The 15,470-nt window shown below is 33.2% G+C and overlaps 2 protein-coding genes across 3 annotated transcripts in view; one reads left to right on the top strand and one right to left on the bottom strand.

The window, feature by feature from the left end:
- LOC118201203 (kyphoscoliosis peptidase-like) overlaps window positions 1–5,240 on the bottom strand; it is a 113,311-nt gene extending 108,071 nt beyond the window's left edge. The window contains exon 1 of one of the 2 annotated variants that reach the window (XM_085811892.1): window positions 4,888–5,240. In XM_085811892.1, coding sequence (XP_085668018.1) covers window positions 4,888–4,890 — 3 coding nt within the window. In that variant the 5' untranslated portion in view covers window positions 4,891–5,240. The remainder of the gene's footprint in view (window positions 1–4,887) is intronic. The other variant, XM_085811893.1, reaches the window with a different exon arrangement.
- Window positions 1–15,470, top strand: part of LOC146998900 (histone-lysine N-methyltransferase SETMAR-like) — a 113,816-nt gene that overhangs the window by 77,659 nt on the left and 20,687 nt on the right. Inside the window, exon 3 of the transcript XR_015039810.1 lies at window positions 2,950–3,107. The gene's annotated coding sequence lies outside the window, so the exon portion shown is untranslated. The remainder of the gene's footprint in view (window positions 1–2,949; window positions 3,108–15,470) is intronic.

Genomic DNA, 15,470 nt, shown 5'->3' with positions numbered 1-15,470 from the left:
GAGGTAAACATGCGTGTAATATGTAGTTAATGAGTAAATAATAAAAACGTTGCAGTGAAATACTGTAGTGAATGCAGTGAGCATTTATCAAGATTTTTCCCATTGGTAATAAATGTTACTGAAAAAGGGCGTTATGCATAATAGAAAACTATTACATTTACTATATCGTCATACTGATGCTGAAACTGTACGGTTCTATTAATTTTACTAATAGTTATTTTAGTTTGTTAGCCTTTTTCTATCTTCTCTTATTTCCTTCGCGTTTCCTCGCCAGTACGTAAATCAGTTAGAATGAATCGCGTTTCCTCGCCAGTACGTAAATCAGTTAGAATGGAAGAGAGTGTATGTAAATTGAAGTAGCGATAAGTTAAGTTAGAGAGCATTTTCACTACTAAGAGCGCACGTTGTTAATTCTACCAGCTGTTGAACTTCAAATTTCGGCTTCGCATTCTTGCCGCCGAAATTATTTTCTCGCCTATGTATTTGTTTGAGTCAACCTGCTAGGTTAAATCGAATTCTATAGTTTTGCACAACTATTTCCCTTTGAATTTAGTTTGCTACATTATCTTTTAAGTTTCTCACCACAAATTGTCGGTGATTGTTTAAACACGTAAGTCCGTGCCGTATGTAAACTATTGTATTCAATAAAAGGGTCTTTTAGACTCTTCCCTTTTTGTATTCATCTTAGAGTCTTTGCGAGAAGTCGCAACATAGATCTTTAAGTAGATCTAGTTATAGTGTATGTTAGCTAAGATTCGATGCTTTAAAACAAATGCAAAAAATTTTAGAAAAGAATCGAAAGTAATACAAATAATAATTTGCTTATCTCTTTTTTATTATTATTTTGTTTTCAATCTTGATGGTCGACGTAGCATTCATATTGAAATGTAGCTACAGGGATTCACACTTTTACTCCTAAAATGTATTGTGCACATCAGTAAGAGAACAATTTGGTTATTACAAAAACAATTTTGAATATATCTTTTTCTTTATATTCATACGAAAATGAAATTCGTTAAAATGGGAAATAAGTCTTACGCAAGTATGGTTTAGATACATTTTGCAAATTTGTCTAGGAACTGTTTTATTTTAAAACTTTAGAAATTATATATTAATGTTTCACAACACAACAATAATGAAAACTAGTAAAGAAACATGACCTAAATAGTTAATACACAGCTTTCAAAGTACTTGCAGTTCAAATTTTGATCAGTTTAAATAATGAGAAGAATTCTTATTAAATTTTCGCAATGGAGTATAAGTGTAGATTAAGCTTTAAATAGTAACATCGCAGAAGATAGGAAAACAGTGTTAACGGTGTACAGAAGAAATACAATAATATAAATCCTGAAATCTTTGAAATTTCAATGTCTCCACGAATTTAACTGCTACTTAGAAATTATGGACTATTAGCATATTATTTGGCAGAAGTATCAAGCAGCTTATTAACATTATAAGACGCTAGTTGTAATAACTAAGTTGGGATATACAATAGCCTTAAAATTATTTTTTAATTAGCCATAGATGAAAATGAAATGAGTCGTTAAGGGTAACAGCCGAAAATCAAATCGCGGCAAAAACATCGCGGACGAAAACGTCGCGGAGAAAACAACGCAAGGCAAAAACGTCGTGCTACAAAACATCGTGGGAGAAAACATCGCAGTTCTAAAACATCGTGGTACAAAACATCGTCGTCGAAAATAAAGCGGATCAAAAACTTCGCAGTTTAAAAACATCGTTGTTGAAAATATCGTGGTAAAAAATAAAGTATCTACAAATCATCGTATGACGATAATATCGCAGACATGCTTCTTTCAGGCTTTAATAACTGTAAATGGATATTCCCATATTGATTTGTGATCGCAAGATGGAAAGAAGGATAATTTTTACTTTACATACTTTTTATTAACTAATAAATTTTTGCTGAGAAAATAAGAATGAAACTTAAGTATAGAAAATTAATGCAACTTATAGCACTTAATAGAATTTTAAACCGACATAGTTAACTAACAAAGGCCATTAATAAATCATTTTTATAAAGTTTTTACTGGTAATTTTTTCATGAAAAGTATAATCTATAATTTGCATTTAATTTTTTATGCTTAAGTTTCCTTCATACGTTTTCAGCAAACATTTATTAGTTAATAAAATATGTGAAAATAAAAATTATCCTTCCTTACATACTGCGCTCACAAATCATTATGGGAATATCCATTTACAATAATTAAAACCTGAAAAAAGCATGGTCTGCGAAGTTATCGTCATGCGATGATTTGTAGATACTTTATTTTTTACCACGATTTTTCGATGACGATGTTTTTAAACTGCGAAGTTTTTGAACCGCTTTATTTTCGACGACGATGTTTTGTAGCACGATGTTTTAGAACTGCGATGTTTTAGAACTGCGATGTTTTCTCTTTGCGATGTTTTCTCCCACGATGTTTTGTAGAACGACGTTTTCGCCTTGCGTTTATTTTCTCCGCGACGTTTTCGTCCGCGATGTTATCGGCGGACACCGTCGTTAAACAGTGGTTTTCATCCAAGGGAAAATTGAAGACTTCAGAAGGGGTTTCGTTGACCTCAAACTGGTATTATTAAAGATACCGTTTTGGATAAATTTTATTAAAACATTGTTTCATTTGTCTAAATGTATGTATTATCAGCTATACATACTGTTGGCTAAATATATGTGATAGTTAAATGTCTTATCAGCAAAGCGTCCACAACTAGAGGATAGTTGATGCTACCAACTGAAATCGCAGAATTTCAGGGTAGTTAATATACTATAACTTGGTAGCACAAATCTTTTCAGTTCTTAAATTTGTAAGCCGATCTATGATAAAATCCTGTTGCACTAGTATCACTATTGCTATCTAGAATTTCAAATACTTACTGAAATGTTAATGTGTATATGTCATTCATTTCATCCTACTTTATTCTATATTAAAGGTTTTGTTGATTCCTCATGTACTGGCGTTTTCATCTCATATATATCTGCTTCATACCATTAACAATAAAATGCGATGGACTTGAAATGCATGATCCAGCAGGACTGAGAAACATTAAATACTTAAGTACGTCTTGCATAAGCGGAGTAAAACCAAAAAGTATGTTTTTTTTTCATATTTAGTAAGACTGATTTATGAAATAATAAACATTTGTTAATTGTAAAAATATTAAACTAATGTGCCTCTTAACATTGCATTGAAATGTAATACTCCATTAAGTAGTATTATATTAAAATATACTATTATGTAGTATTATATTAAAATATAATACTACATAATATTATATTAAAATATAATACTTAATAAAATGTAATGCTATTTACTTAAAATTCGCTTCTTAAATAAAAACATGTGGGGAGTCGTTCAGACGGTATAGTAGTTACGGGAGCCTGTTACAGTACCGAAGAACCCGGGTTCGAATCTCGGAGAAGACATGGGTGTTTGCAAATGTATAGTGTCGGTGCGGCATAGCGGTATTCCAAATATACGGCCAGCCGAAAGTCCTCTCGTGTGGACTGGTGGGAGTGAAGGGGGATGGAAGACCCCGGATCCCTCCCACAGGGTGCTCTCCCTCAAAATTGAGGGTGGAAAATAGAAGTCCAACATCTCTTCGGAGTAGGCTCTGGCAAACATTGTTCCATGTAATATGGATACGACGACAACAACAACAAACGTGTTGGGGGGGAGGAAAGAAGAACAGATGTTTTGACATGATAAATGAGGCAACAAAGGTTGAGAACACTTTGAATTAGACAATGAAATTTTGTTTTCATAGGTCTTAAAACTCTAAACAATAGTTAGAAGAAGTAGGTAAATACATTTTGTTCTTGAAAAATATTTGTAGACGATATTCTAGCAAAAGCACTGGAGTTTATTTCAACGCTTTAAAATGTTTTTCTTAAATGATTAGTACAGAATACTAAATGGAAGAACAATAGATTTATCACATGTTAAAGGTTTTCCTGTTATATTACAATCTATCTTAAAAAACTTATTTGAAAAAAATAAAAAAGCAGAAACAGACAATTAAGTAGAACTTATGGATAACAATGAGTATCAATGTCATAGCATTTATACTAACATATGTATCTGAAAATTCATTTTTAATTATATTTAATTAAAAATTTTCTATTTTTTGTAAAATTTTGCTTAGATTTCTGAATTGAAATATTTAATTTTGCTGTAACTGTTCGCATATACATTGTACGTATCAATTTATATCTCAGAAATCAACGCTTTATGAAGGCATATGCTTGACTTCAAATTCGTAGAAGCAAACTGAAACAGTGAAATACTCTTCACAAAGAACGACTACGGCGTGGTTGAAATCACTTGACACCAAAGGGCTAAAACGTTTCACATAGGCCTCATGTTAACGACGCGAAACTTATAGGAAAGCTATATTTTTTATCTTTATTATTTATTTCACTTTAATAAATATAAATTGACTTTTATGAACTAGCACTTGCTAATATTTCATTATTTACTTGTATTTTATTAGTTACTCCACTGTAAGTATTAATTTACTTTTAGAATAAAGTTAACAAACTCACTTTAATGTAAGGCAAAATTATGGTAATATACTTGAGGCAACCAATTTAATTTTTCAAATTACAGTTTTTGATGTGGATACTAGTAAAATGTCAGTCTTTTTATTTTAATCTCAGAGCAAATGAGAGTCTAAAAACTGGCTAATTTGCAATACCAATGCTTTTAAAAAATTTTTGATTGACATCACTTATTATCGTACTTATTATCGATCCAGTTTCATTGCACGTCTGTATCATTAGGCATAATTAAAACCCTTTTAAAACAACAAAGTCACTTATTTTATTTAAAGTCAAACAAGGGTAAAAGTTTGAAAACTTTTCGTACTCACCATAACTCTGTACTTACTCTTATCCCGGATGCAGTTTTGCCCAATCAGAGGTCGTTTCCATTGCTTCAATCATTATGTCCTCAACATGTAACATAAAGATGGTCTGAAACATGAAAATTGCAAATCCAAGCACACGAAAACATACATAATTTCATGTTGCTGAAGACTGGAAATTGGTTTCTCTCAAATTTCTTCAAAAGTTTCTAAACCTACAGCGCCCTCTGCCTGGAACAGCCCTGTTGATAGCACGTTTAAATCTAAAAAAACTCCACAGGTTTTACAGCTAGGAATGACCAATACTGAATTCTCCACACTTCAATTACCATTTTTATTATTTTATTATTTCTTTCTTAACCTGTCGTTGCTCTGTTAGAGAAATGTTGTGTGTTTGAAACGTTGCCATGGACGCCGCGTTTGCGCAGTAGCTGTGGGAATCAATAGGGAAGCGTATGTCGCATAACTTTGATCGACGGCTGATATCTGTTTTAGAAAAAAAATCAAATAAAATGTGTTTCTGGAGTCAAATAATAGGTATATTATAAGCCTGATATCAATTGGAAGATTGATTTCTGAGTCGGAAGATTTTAAAGGCAACATGAAAAATTCCGCTGCTGTAACACAGATTTAAAAACCAAATAATGTATAAACTTTTACCTTTATTTGGGATTAATGAACTCTAAAAAGAGTTTTCAGAGCTAAAAGAAATTAAGAATTTTTATATTTATAAAATTTTAAGTTTGCAAGCTACTCTTCTGTGCTCTTAAACGGAACTTTTCAATGGTTTTACTAGAGTTTTTTTCAGTTCAAGTTGGGTAAAGCCAATACGAAAGATTAAATGAAGCAATGAAGTACTTTATTTTTTATTGCGTGACAGATTTACGATATCTGCATAGATTATAAATAGAAAATAACCGAAAGCAATTAAATTTTAATAATGTGGCACGAATGAAGATTTTCATTACTTTTGATACATTATTTAAAAATATCCTTCTGTGTTTATGGTGGATTTTAAAATTTCTTTAAATTAAATAATATGCATAACTGATTATTCTTTTTCACTTCGAAAATACTGAATATTTGTCGAGGTAGTTGATACCAATGACGATACTTATTTAGTAGATGGCTCCCTCGTTCGTAATACTCATATTTTAAATGGAGTTACGGAGATTAATCTCTTTGAAACTTTGATTTGCCACATTACCTTAGCTGATTTCTGACTTCGCTTAAAAATATAAACTTCTATAAAAGAAAAGTTTCTAACACATAAAAAATGTGGACATGGTATCATTGCCATAGTCTCTCAGTTTCTGGGTGATTCAGAAAAAATGATTTTCGCAAATATAATGAATGATGAATGTATGATGTGAAGATATACGTCATAATTCGCAGTATTTATCATGCTAAGTATCAGAATATTAAGATGCAATTGAAATAATATATATATATATATATATATATTTGTATATATTTCATTTACATATATATATACGCATTAAAATATCATATATATATATATGATATTTTAATGCGTATTCGTGATGGAAGAGTGGCATGACAAGACGAAGATGACGAAATTGGATTCGCAGAAATCACCAATTTTTATTTTCAAGCATATAAAATCATCTTAGTAGATATTTATCCAATTATAATAAAGTACAGTAAATCATATGTTTACTGATTTTAAAAGTAAGACGTAAGCATCAGACTGAGAAGCGAAGCACCAGGAAGATGTTAGAAAGGTAGAAGCTGAGGAAAGGAATGATGTAGTCTATTGTGCCAAGAGTATGTATAAGTAGAGGTAATCTGAGATTGGTTAATTTTAGGTTGTTATATTACATGGAAGAAACTCGATTTGGGAGAACAGAAGAATTTAGAGGAGAATCTATAATAGTTAATTTTGACGTCGCCCATTATCTTAAAGCAGCTATTGTATTTTGTTATATCTTATATATATTATATAAAATGAAAGAATCTCGAATTTGGGAGAACAGATGAATTAAGCACCAAATCTAGAATAATTAATTTTGAAGTCGCGAGTTATTCTTAAAAAAGCTATCGCATTTTGTTACATCTTACATATATATCTAAACAAGGTAATTATTTGTATTAAATTGCCTAATACTTGCGCTAAAGCTGCAAATTAATAAAAAAATAATTTATTTTCTAGTAGATTATTTATATATTATCTCGTTTCGAAAAAGTAATTAGAATTCTATTGAAATGAATTTACTAATTAGCATATTTAAATGGAATTATAATTAATAATTCTTGATCTTTTTCCAGGTACTTTTTATAGGTGTAACTTAAACGTCGTGTACGTAAAAATAAACTAACAGCAATAACCCAACTGAAATAAAATATTTTAAAGAGATAACAGCAGTTTACAGCCACATATTCGGAGTGGTTTCCAAAATCTTAATGCTCAGTTGCAAAAGTGCCAAAAACATAGAAGGTTGAAGCACGATAATGCTTTTAAAATGTAAATCTGATAATATGTTGATTATGTTAAATAAAAGCTGGAAAAAATAGTTACATCTTTTATGTAATTTTCCAAAGAGCAAAAATATATGATCAATCGTATATTATTCGGATGACCGTGCTGGATGTGTACAATATCTCGACGAATTTGAATTAAGACAAGTTATACATTTATGCCTTTTATATCAAAACTTTAACCATTTCACCGCTTCTCGCGGCACAGATTCGTTGGTTTGAAAAGTGTCATAAGGCGTCAACAACGAAACCAACTCGTCGGGGTTAACTGTGGCTTGGATCGTTACCATCGAGTGAGTTCGACGCTTTCGTGTTCTCCAACTCCCAGAATGTGTCAAAATGGAATAAAGAAGATTTATGGCTTAATTGGTCAAGCTTTCTCAAGAGAGGGATTGTATCAAGATCATACACAGCACAATTTCTCTTTAAAAGACAGAAATAGGAATGTACTTCCATTCCATTTTCAATTGGCATTGCAATGGGAACCCTACGTTTTTGAAGGCATACCTTTAGAGGACCGTATTTGTTAATTCTTCAGATAAGAGGTTAGGGGTTTCTGTTCAACATCCTGAGAGGATATGCATGTGGCTCAAGTTGATTTGGCGCAATGTAATTCGAGGAATTAAGATTAAATGAAATGCAGCAAAAAATGGGTATAATTTAATATTCCATGCGAAAAAGATCATGTGGTATTCACATCATATTTTTATTTTGATACTGCAATTTTTGCAGTGCACTTACTTCGGCCTGTAATTTTATACTAATTAGATCAAATTTTAATTTTTAAATTTTTTTATTTGTTAGATTACTTCTGTTTTACACGTTTTTAGAGTGGGCCTACTAAAATTGTTTTAAAAAATTATGAAGTTTCTAAAGCTTTTTTGCTTGTTTATGAATTATGCGTTTATTTTTTTAACTCGGCCTACATATTTTTTCAAAATTCGAATGTAGTTTTGTTTTCTAATTTTGAATTAAAAACTTTGCGTATGGTTTTGTTTTTTCCAGTGTTCGATTATTATTTTTTTTTAGTTTTTATTGACTCGATTTATTTTTGGAATCGATCGATTCATGTTTTTTCTAAATTTGTCTATTAATTCGCATCCGTTTTGAATTTCTTTCTTTTTTTTGATGCTACAAACTTCGCACTCCTTCCTTCGGCCGGAAGCAAAATATATTCTGAACTGTGATATATTTTAAACTGTGGAGTTCAGGATTTACTTTAATGGCTGTTTTATAACAGAAAAAGGGATACTCGAGCCAACGTTAAATCAGAAAATGACATCCGAGATTACGTGTTCGTGAAATATGAATGAAATGATATCACAATGATTTCTGCTCCTTCATGTTCGAACAATGTTTAAATACAACATTAATAATATTATAATGTTATATCACATAGTATTAATGTCATATTCTTAAATATAGCATTAAAAGCAGGCACAAAAAGCAAGAAAATATTCTTACTTAGTTACAATTGAGTGTTGACGTTATTTGTGGCATGGCTATATCGCTTTCTAAAGACTAATTTCGCTTACAATATTTTGAGAATTCTACACCTTAAATGAAAAAAAAAAAAAAAAAAAAAAAAAAAAAAAAAAAAACAAAAACTGAGCACTTTGTATATTTGAGCTAGCATTAAATCAAATTTTAAAATACATTGCTTCAAAGACTTATGCAAATAATCGTTCATAATGCTACTTTAATAGTCTTTAATAAAACAAATTCATTATTCTTTTCATTTTTATAATGTGTATCGTAGGAGAATGTGAAGCAGTATACACAGAAATTTACGTTTTTTTCCAATCATCTTCAGAAAAAACAAAAACAAATAAATAGCAGGAAGAACATTTATATCAGCGTTGAAAGCGAGCCATTTGCCTGCTTTCTACCTGCGATTTCGCTGAAATAAGTGTTTTTCATCTGTTTTAATTTGGAATCAGTGAAATCAGTTTAGTATGCATAAATTTTCATTTTAATTTATGATGTGCTATGAATTTGTTTCGTAACTGTATGTTAGAAAGGTAAAGAATTTTTCTATGATGGAACAGAAAGGCTGAAATTACACGACGTTTGATGTTCTCAAATATATGTAGAAGAAAAGAAAAACCTGAAATGGAGCAATTTTGTTGCCATCTTCAGGAAGCCAAAGGTTGGAAAAGCTATAATCGACGTCACAACCGGAATTCATCTGCAAAATTCCAAATTATTAGGTATATCGGTTACCAAACGTTTGATTCTTCAAACCATTATCTAAGTACAGAGGTCATAATTTTCAGTAATCAACGTTTTCCTGCACCCATGTAGATGACATAACACTAACCTCAATTTTAAGTTCTCGTGTCTTGCAAACTCTCAGATATTTTCGGCCGGATATCGAGTACTATATTGTTAATTACACACTTTTGCAAAAAAAAAAAAAAAAAAAAAAAAAAAAAAAAATCGAAGCACCAAGAAGGAATTTTGCGATCGTGACGAAATTTGGTATGCAAAAACATCTTGATCGAACATGCAAATCATCAAAGTTTCAAGGCAAATGAACAGAAATTGCGACCATAGCGCGCAATTCGAAAAGTATAAAGCCAATAACAGAGGCGGAAAATTTATCTTTTTTTTGTTGTTGCCATTGTAATTCCATAAAGAAGCAACTAAAGATACCATTACGACGATATCGAAGCCCTTACAGACAACTAAACGACTTCGAACGTGGTCGCATTATAGGGTTGCGTGAAACTGGGTGGTCATACCGAGCAATAGGCCGCCACCTGCAGCGTATAGTCACTGCTGTGCAAAGATGTTTGCAGCAATGGTTGCTACAGGGAAATTGCCGACGAAATGAGGGCTCTGGTAGGCCAAGGAGCCCAAATGCGAGGCAAGATAGGATGATTGTTCGCCAGGCCCGAACCTCCCCAACAGTATCATTGTCGACTATTCAATGCACTACAGCCACGTCTTTACCATCTGTGGTACCGTCCAGCATGTCACAGCTCTTGTCTGAGGCGGAGTTACGCTCACAGATTCCTTTAAGACGTTTGGCTTTGACCTTTAAGTCGTCTGGAGATCATCATGGTTGCCATCAGACTGGCATCGTATAGTGTTCAGCGATGAATCCGGCTTCACTCTTGAAGCAGATAATCACCGTGTTCGTGTCTGGAAAGGACGGGGCCAGCGGTCCCAATCAGCCTTTGCTTTACAAAGGCATACAGCTATAATCCCTGGTGGGATGGTGTGGGGCGCTATTTCTTATGACAGTAGGTCAACTTTAGCCATCCTCCGTACATCTTTAACAGCTCAACGATATGTTGATACCCTCCTGCGGCCGGTTGCATTATCCTTCATGGCACGTCATCCTGAGGCCATTTTCCAACAAGGTAATGCCAGGACACACACCGCTCGCATATCTATGGACAGTCTCAGTGCGATTGATATTCTTCCTTGGCCAGTAAGGTCACCAGACCTTTCACCAATCGAGCATGTTTGTGACATGATAGGCCGCCAGATTCGGACACCACAAAATATCGCAGATCTGGAGAGACAACTGATGAATGCCTGGCAGAATGTGTCGCAGGATCACATTAGGGACCTCTATCACGCCTTGCCTTGACGAATTTAAGCATGCATTGCCGCCCGAATGGTTCGACCACCTACTGATTTGAACACTCAATGGGTGATTGCGAGCCGTGAACAGGTACTATGAACTTGATTTTTTAATAATATAATTATCTGTGCATGAGCTATACACATATTCAATTTCATCAAAAACAACCACTTCCTTCATGGTGCTTAGATGTCTTTGCAAAAGAGTGTATATTAACAACATATTAGCATCTAGCCTTTTATTGTCGATATTCATCGTAGAAAAATATGCAGTAAAACCCATGAAAGCGAAATTTACTTAACCGGAATTTCTTAAGCTAACCGAAGGAAAAAATGCAACATTAAGTCACTGGAACCCAAAATGCCAATCATTACTATTTTTTTAAAACTAAATGTTAGTCAAATTTAAATTGTTTAAAGATAATACATAAAACTATTGATCTGAGACTCTTATAAAACTAAAAAAAACTAAAGTCTTTGTTGTCTAAGAGGTGATTTTAGTATTTATTGCTCGTAAAGTGGTGGAGTGATGTAAGAATTGAATAGAAGCATATCTAAGATCATCATTATTTTAAATAATATACTTATGTAAATATATTACAATGTATGGCTTTGCTTCACAGTATCATACTTATTTGTATCTATTCTTAACTTCCAAAAATGACCCTTAAGATTAATTTGAAATGTGTTCTCCCTAATCATTTCGGATAATTTTTTTTTTGCTTTAAAAATGGCTGAATTATGTTGTTCTTAACTTCCGGTTAAGGTTTTTATACCTTTAGTTAATCTGCAGGCAATACTCATAGACTTATCAACAATTTAAGTTGATAATTGCTTAAGTACGGCGAAGCCTAATGTTTCTTACCATATCAGCCATATTTGTTTACATTTGAAACTTAGCAGAATAGTGAAAGTTTTTCTGCACCTTCAGTGTCTTTTTGCGAAGTGGGACCAAAAGGAAACGTTTAGTTTTGTGCTCCGAAAAGTTGTCCTTCTTGCCTGCTGGCCGAATTGTTGTTTTTGCAAGGAACTCTTAATTTTAATTGTAAAATTTCTTTTTCTAATTGTTTTAATTCTATTTGGTGTTTTATGTTTTTCTATATCTTTCAATTTTTAATGAAGATATTTTGAGTTTGATATTTTTTGCCTTGCCGCGAAGGAAGAACTGAATTAATTAAATGAAAAATATATCTTTAATGAAATTCGGGAAAATAAGTGTTTCGTATTAGCTGCAAAATAGTGACGCTAGTCACTATTTGCACCTAGGAACAGAAGAACCTTGGACAGAGGAAAATATTGACGAGTAGCGCATGCGCATTAGGTAAGCGGCGCAGAATCGTCTGTGAAAAGCTGTTTCTTCTTCAATTGTTTAATTTCTTTTATACATCGTTTTAGATTTATTATAGTATTTGAATAGAACTTGTGGCAATGATTAGGTAATTCTTCAGATGATATAATTTTTGTGCATTCTGAGTTATAAAATGAACGCGATGTAACGCTGTTAAGTGAACCTAGAGCCACAGTGACGCTAAGGTAAATAAATATAGTGAATTTTAAAGAATAAATTTTTACTATTGTGCTTTATGCGTTATCGATGAAGTAGATTTAATTCAATTCATAATATAAGTTTAAATGGAATTCAAGGAAAAATGCGTATAATTTAATGTTCCGTACAAGAAGTCACGTGGTGTAAACATCAAATTTTTTAGTTCATGTAAAGCCATGTGTGGAGTTCAGGCTCACAACTGTGTTTTACTCAAATTGCTGTAAGCAAATAGGCAAAGCTTAATTGTGGTAGTAATCAATGTAGATGGATGATTGCGGTTTGATGGTGCTGGTTTTAACGCTAGTGAATGCTTGATCTTAAAATGATTGTTGCTGCGAAATCCTTTAATACATATTTCAGTTTGGGATAAAAAGTCTAGTACAGTAGAGTCCCGAAAACTCGGTACTCGATCACCCGGCAGTCCGGATAAGTTGGTCACATCCTGGCAGGTGGAAAAAACCCCGTGTACATGTGTCCCCTTCTTTTTGCGTTCTTTTGTCTCGCGTCACACTCCCACTCCTCCATCATGTGACTGGCGCCGACGCACGTTTAGCTGTTCAATCTAACTGCAGCCTTAGTCGATTTCTTAGCTGAATTGCATAATTCGATGTGAATGACTGTACTGTATAGTTTAGAGCTATTTCAAAATTTGTGGGTGCTGAACAGTACTCTGCGATGGCATCTTCCGTTAAAAGGAAACATGTAAACTTGTGTACGGTATCGGGAAAAGTACGATTGGAGACTGGAAGAAGAAGCGGACGGAAATTGAATCGTGGTGTGTTAAGAAAATGTATACATGAACATTAAAAGAAAGGAAAAGTATGAAGGAAAGGGAGTTTAAGAAGTAAATGAAGCGCTTTACATTTGGTTTCTCCAAACAAGAGAGAAGGGCGCTTCAATTAATGGTCTAATTTTGCAAGAGAAGGCCTTGAAATTTTATGAAGAATTAAAAAAAAAAGACAGCGATCCTAAATTTGTCGCAAGCACTGGCTGGCTTTATCGCTGGAAGGAACAATATGGAATGTGACAACTTAGTTTTTGTGGGAAAAAACTTAGTTTTTGTGGGAAAAAACTATCTGAGGACATGGAGGGTAAAATTCTCAGTTTAAGGAAAATTTTCAGAAATTTATCAACGGTTTGACCGCAGAGCAATTGTACAATTGTGATGAAACAGTGTTAAATTATAAACTGTTGCCAACGAAAAGTCTCGCTTTGAAGGAAGAACAGTCAGCCCCTGGTTTTAAAAGGAGCTAAGATATGGTAACTATCCTAAGATGAAGTAATGCAACAAGTGACCACAAATTAAAACTTGGTGTCGTAGTAAAATAAAAAAAAAAAAAAAAAAAAAAAAACTACATGCGTTTAAGCACATTAAAATGGATAAACTTCCCGTTTGGTATCTAAACCAGTCAAATGCTTGGATGAACTGTGCAGTTAAAAAAAATTCAAAATTAAGTATTTGTTCCATCTGAGCATCCATTTGAGCAGTTTATAAAATGTAAAACTTGCCAAGGAAAGCTCTTTTGATTTTGGACAACGCGTCTTCGCACCCAGATGTTGAAGAGTTAAAAAATGGAGACATACGAGCAATGTTTTTACCCTCTAGTGTCACAGCCTTATGCAAGCCAATGAACAAAGAAGTTTTGGTTAGTCTCAAGAGAATATATAGGCGCAAGCTATTATCCTCTCTTCTTTCTGCAAACGATGATGGTTAAAGTCTTACCTAGAACTTATAAAAAAAAATAACCTATTAGATGTAGTTGGATGGCTGGCGGACGCCTGGAACGAGTTAGAATCATTAACACTAGTTCGTTCCTGGCGAAGACTCCTTAATTACGAGGAAAATGAGTTCGTCGAACAGTGGTTCCAGAATGATACCGAGCAAGACATTATGTCCGATGCAGAAATTATTGCCGCTATCAGAGTTAATGAAGAAATGCCGGAAAATTATGTTGATTTTGAGAAATCCGTCGTACAAGCCCCTAAAATATCATATACTGAGGGACTAAAATCTGTCGAAACCTCCCTACAGTATCTTGAACAACAAGGTGCGTCAACTTACTGTTTCTTCGTCATCTTCGTGATGAAGCAGCAAAACGCAGAGTTCAGTGCGAAAAACAACAGGATATTACGCATTTCTTTAAAAATGGTAGCCAGTTTTTACAAAGTCGGCTAGTTAGTTTTCATTATAGACAACTTTATGCCTTCATAGAGCATTTTTCTAAAGTCTGTCTTATCAGGTAAATGACTGCACAATATGTATTTATTAATTTAATTAGTAAAGGCTCTATGTCTTCATGAAGAACGTACTTTTCCTTTTCTTAAGGGTATTTTGGTAGTTTGAGTTACAATATTGAATTCATACTGTATTTTCTGAGGAAACAGTCGTACTTACACATTTTAAAACCTTTTCTGATAACCGGCATTTTCACAAACTCGGCCGCCCTTTCGTTCACATTAGGCCGAGCTTTCGGGACTCTACTGTATATAGTACGGCCTTGAAGCAGTTTTAAGAACTGTAGCCAACACTAAAATGACTCGATTACTGCTCATCATAATGTCGCCAAATCCGATGTGTACCGTGTATTAGAACTGGGTATATAAACCCAGTTTAGTTATTTTAAATGTGTACCATAAAGAAAAAAAATTCGAATTTGTTGTGATTCAAAAGCAGTTAATAAAAACGGGTTATTAGTAATAACACAACCACCTTGGCTCAGTTTAGCGATTTTTTAAAGTAATAAAGGTGACTCGGTGAGTTTTCAATTTGTAATTTACAATGGATATGGTTACCTAAAGAATTCTTATGCGCATGGTTGCCAAAGTTTGGCAACTTCTGAAAATTTTGCGACTTCTACTAAGGTGGTTGCGATAAGACGTAAGAAGCGAAAAACGAATCAGATATATGTCACAAAATAAAATAAAAAAAATCCTTGGATATGTTGTGATT

This window comes from Stegodyphus dumicola, chromosome 2 (assembly GCF_044657685.1).
Source record: "Stegodyphus dumicola isolate Sdum_Otavi_A_Nest chromosome 2, ASM4465768v1".
Lineage (NCBI taxonomy): Eukaryota > Metazoa > Arthropoda > Arachnida > Araneae > Eresidae > Stegodyphus > Stegodyphus dumicola.
Note: the sequence above shows the minus strand (reverse complement) of the source record. Positions and strands in the feature narration are given on the sequence as shown.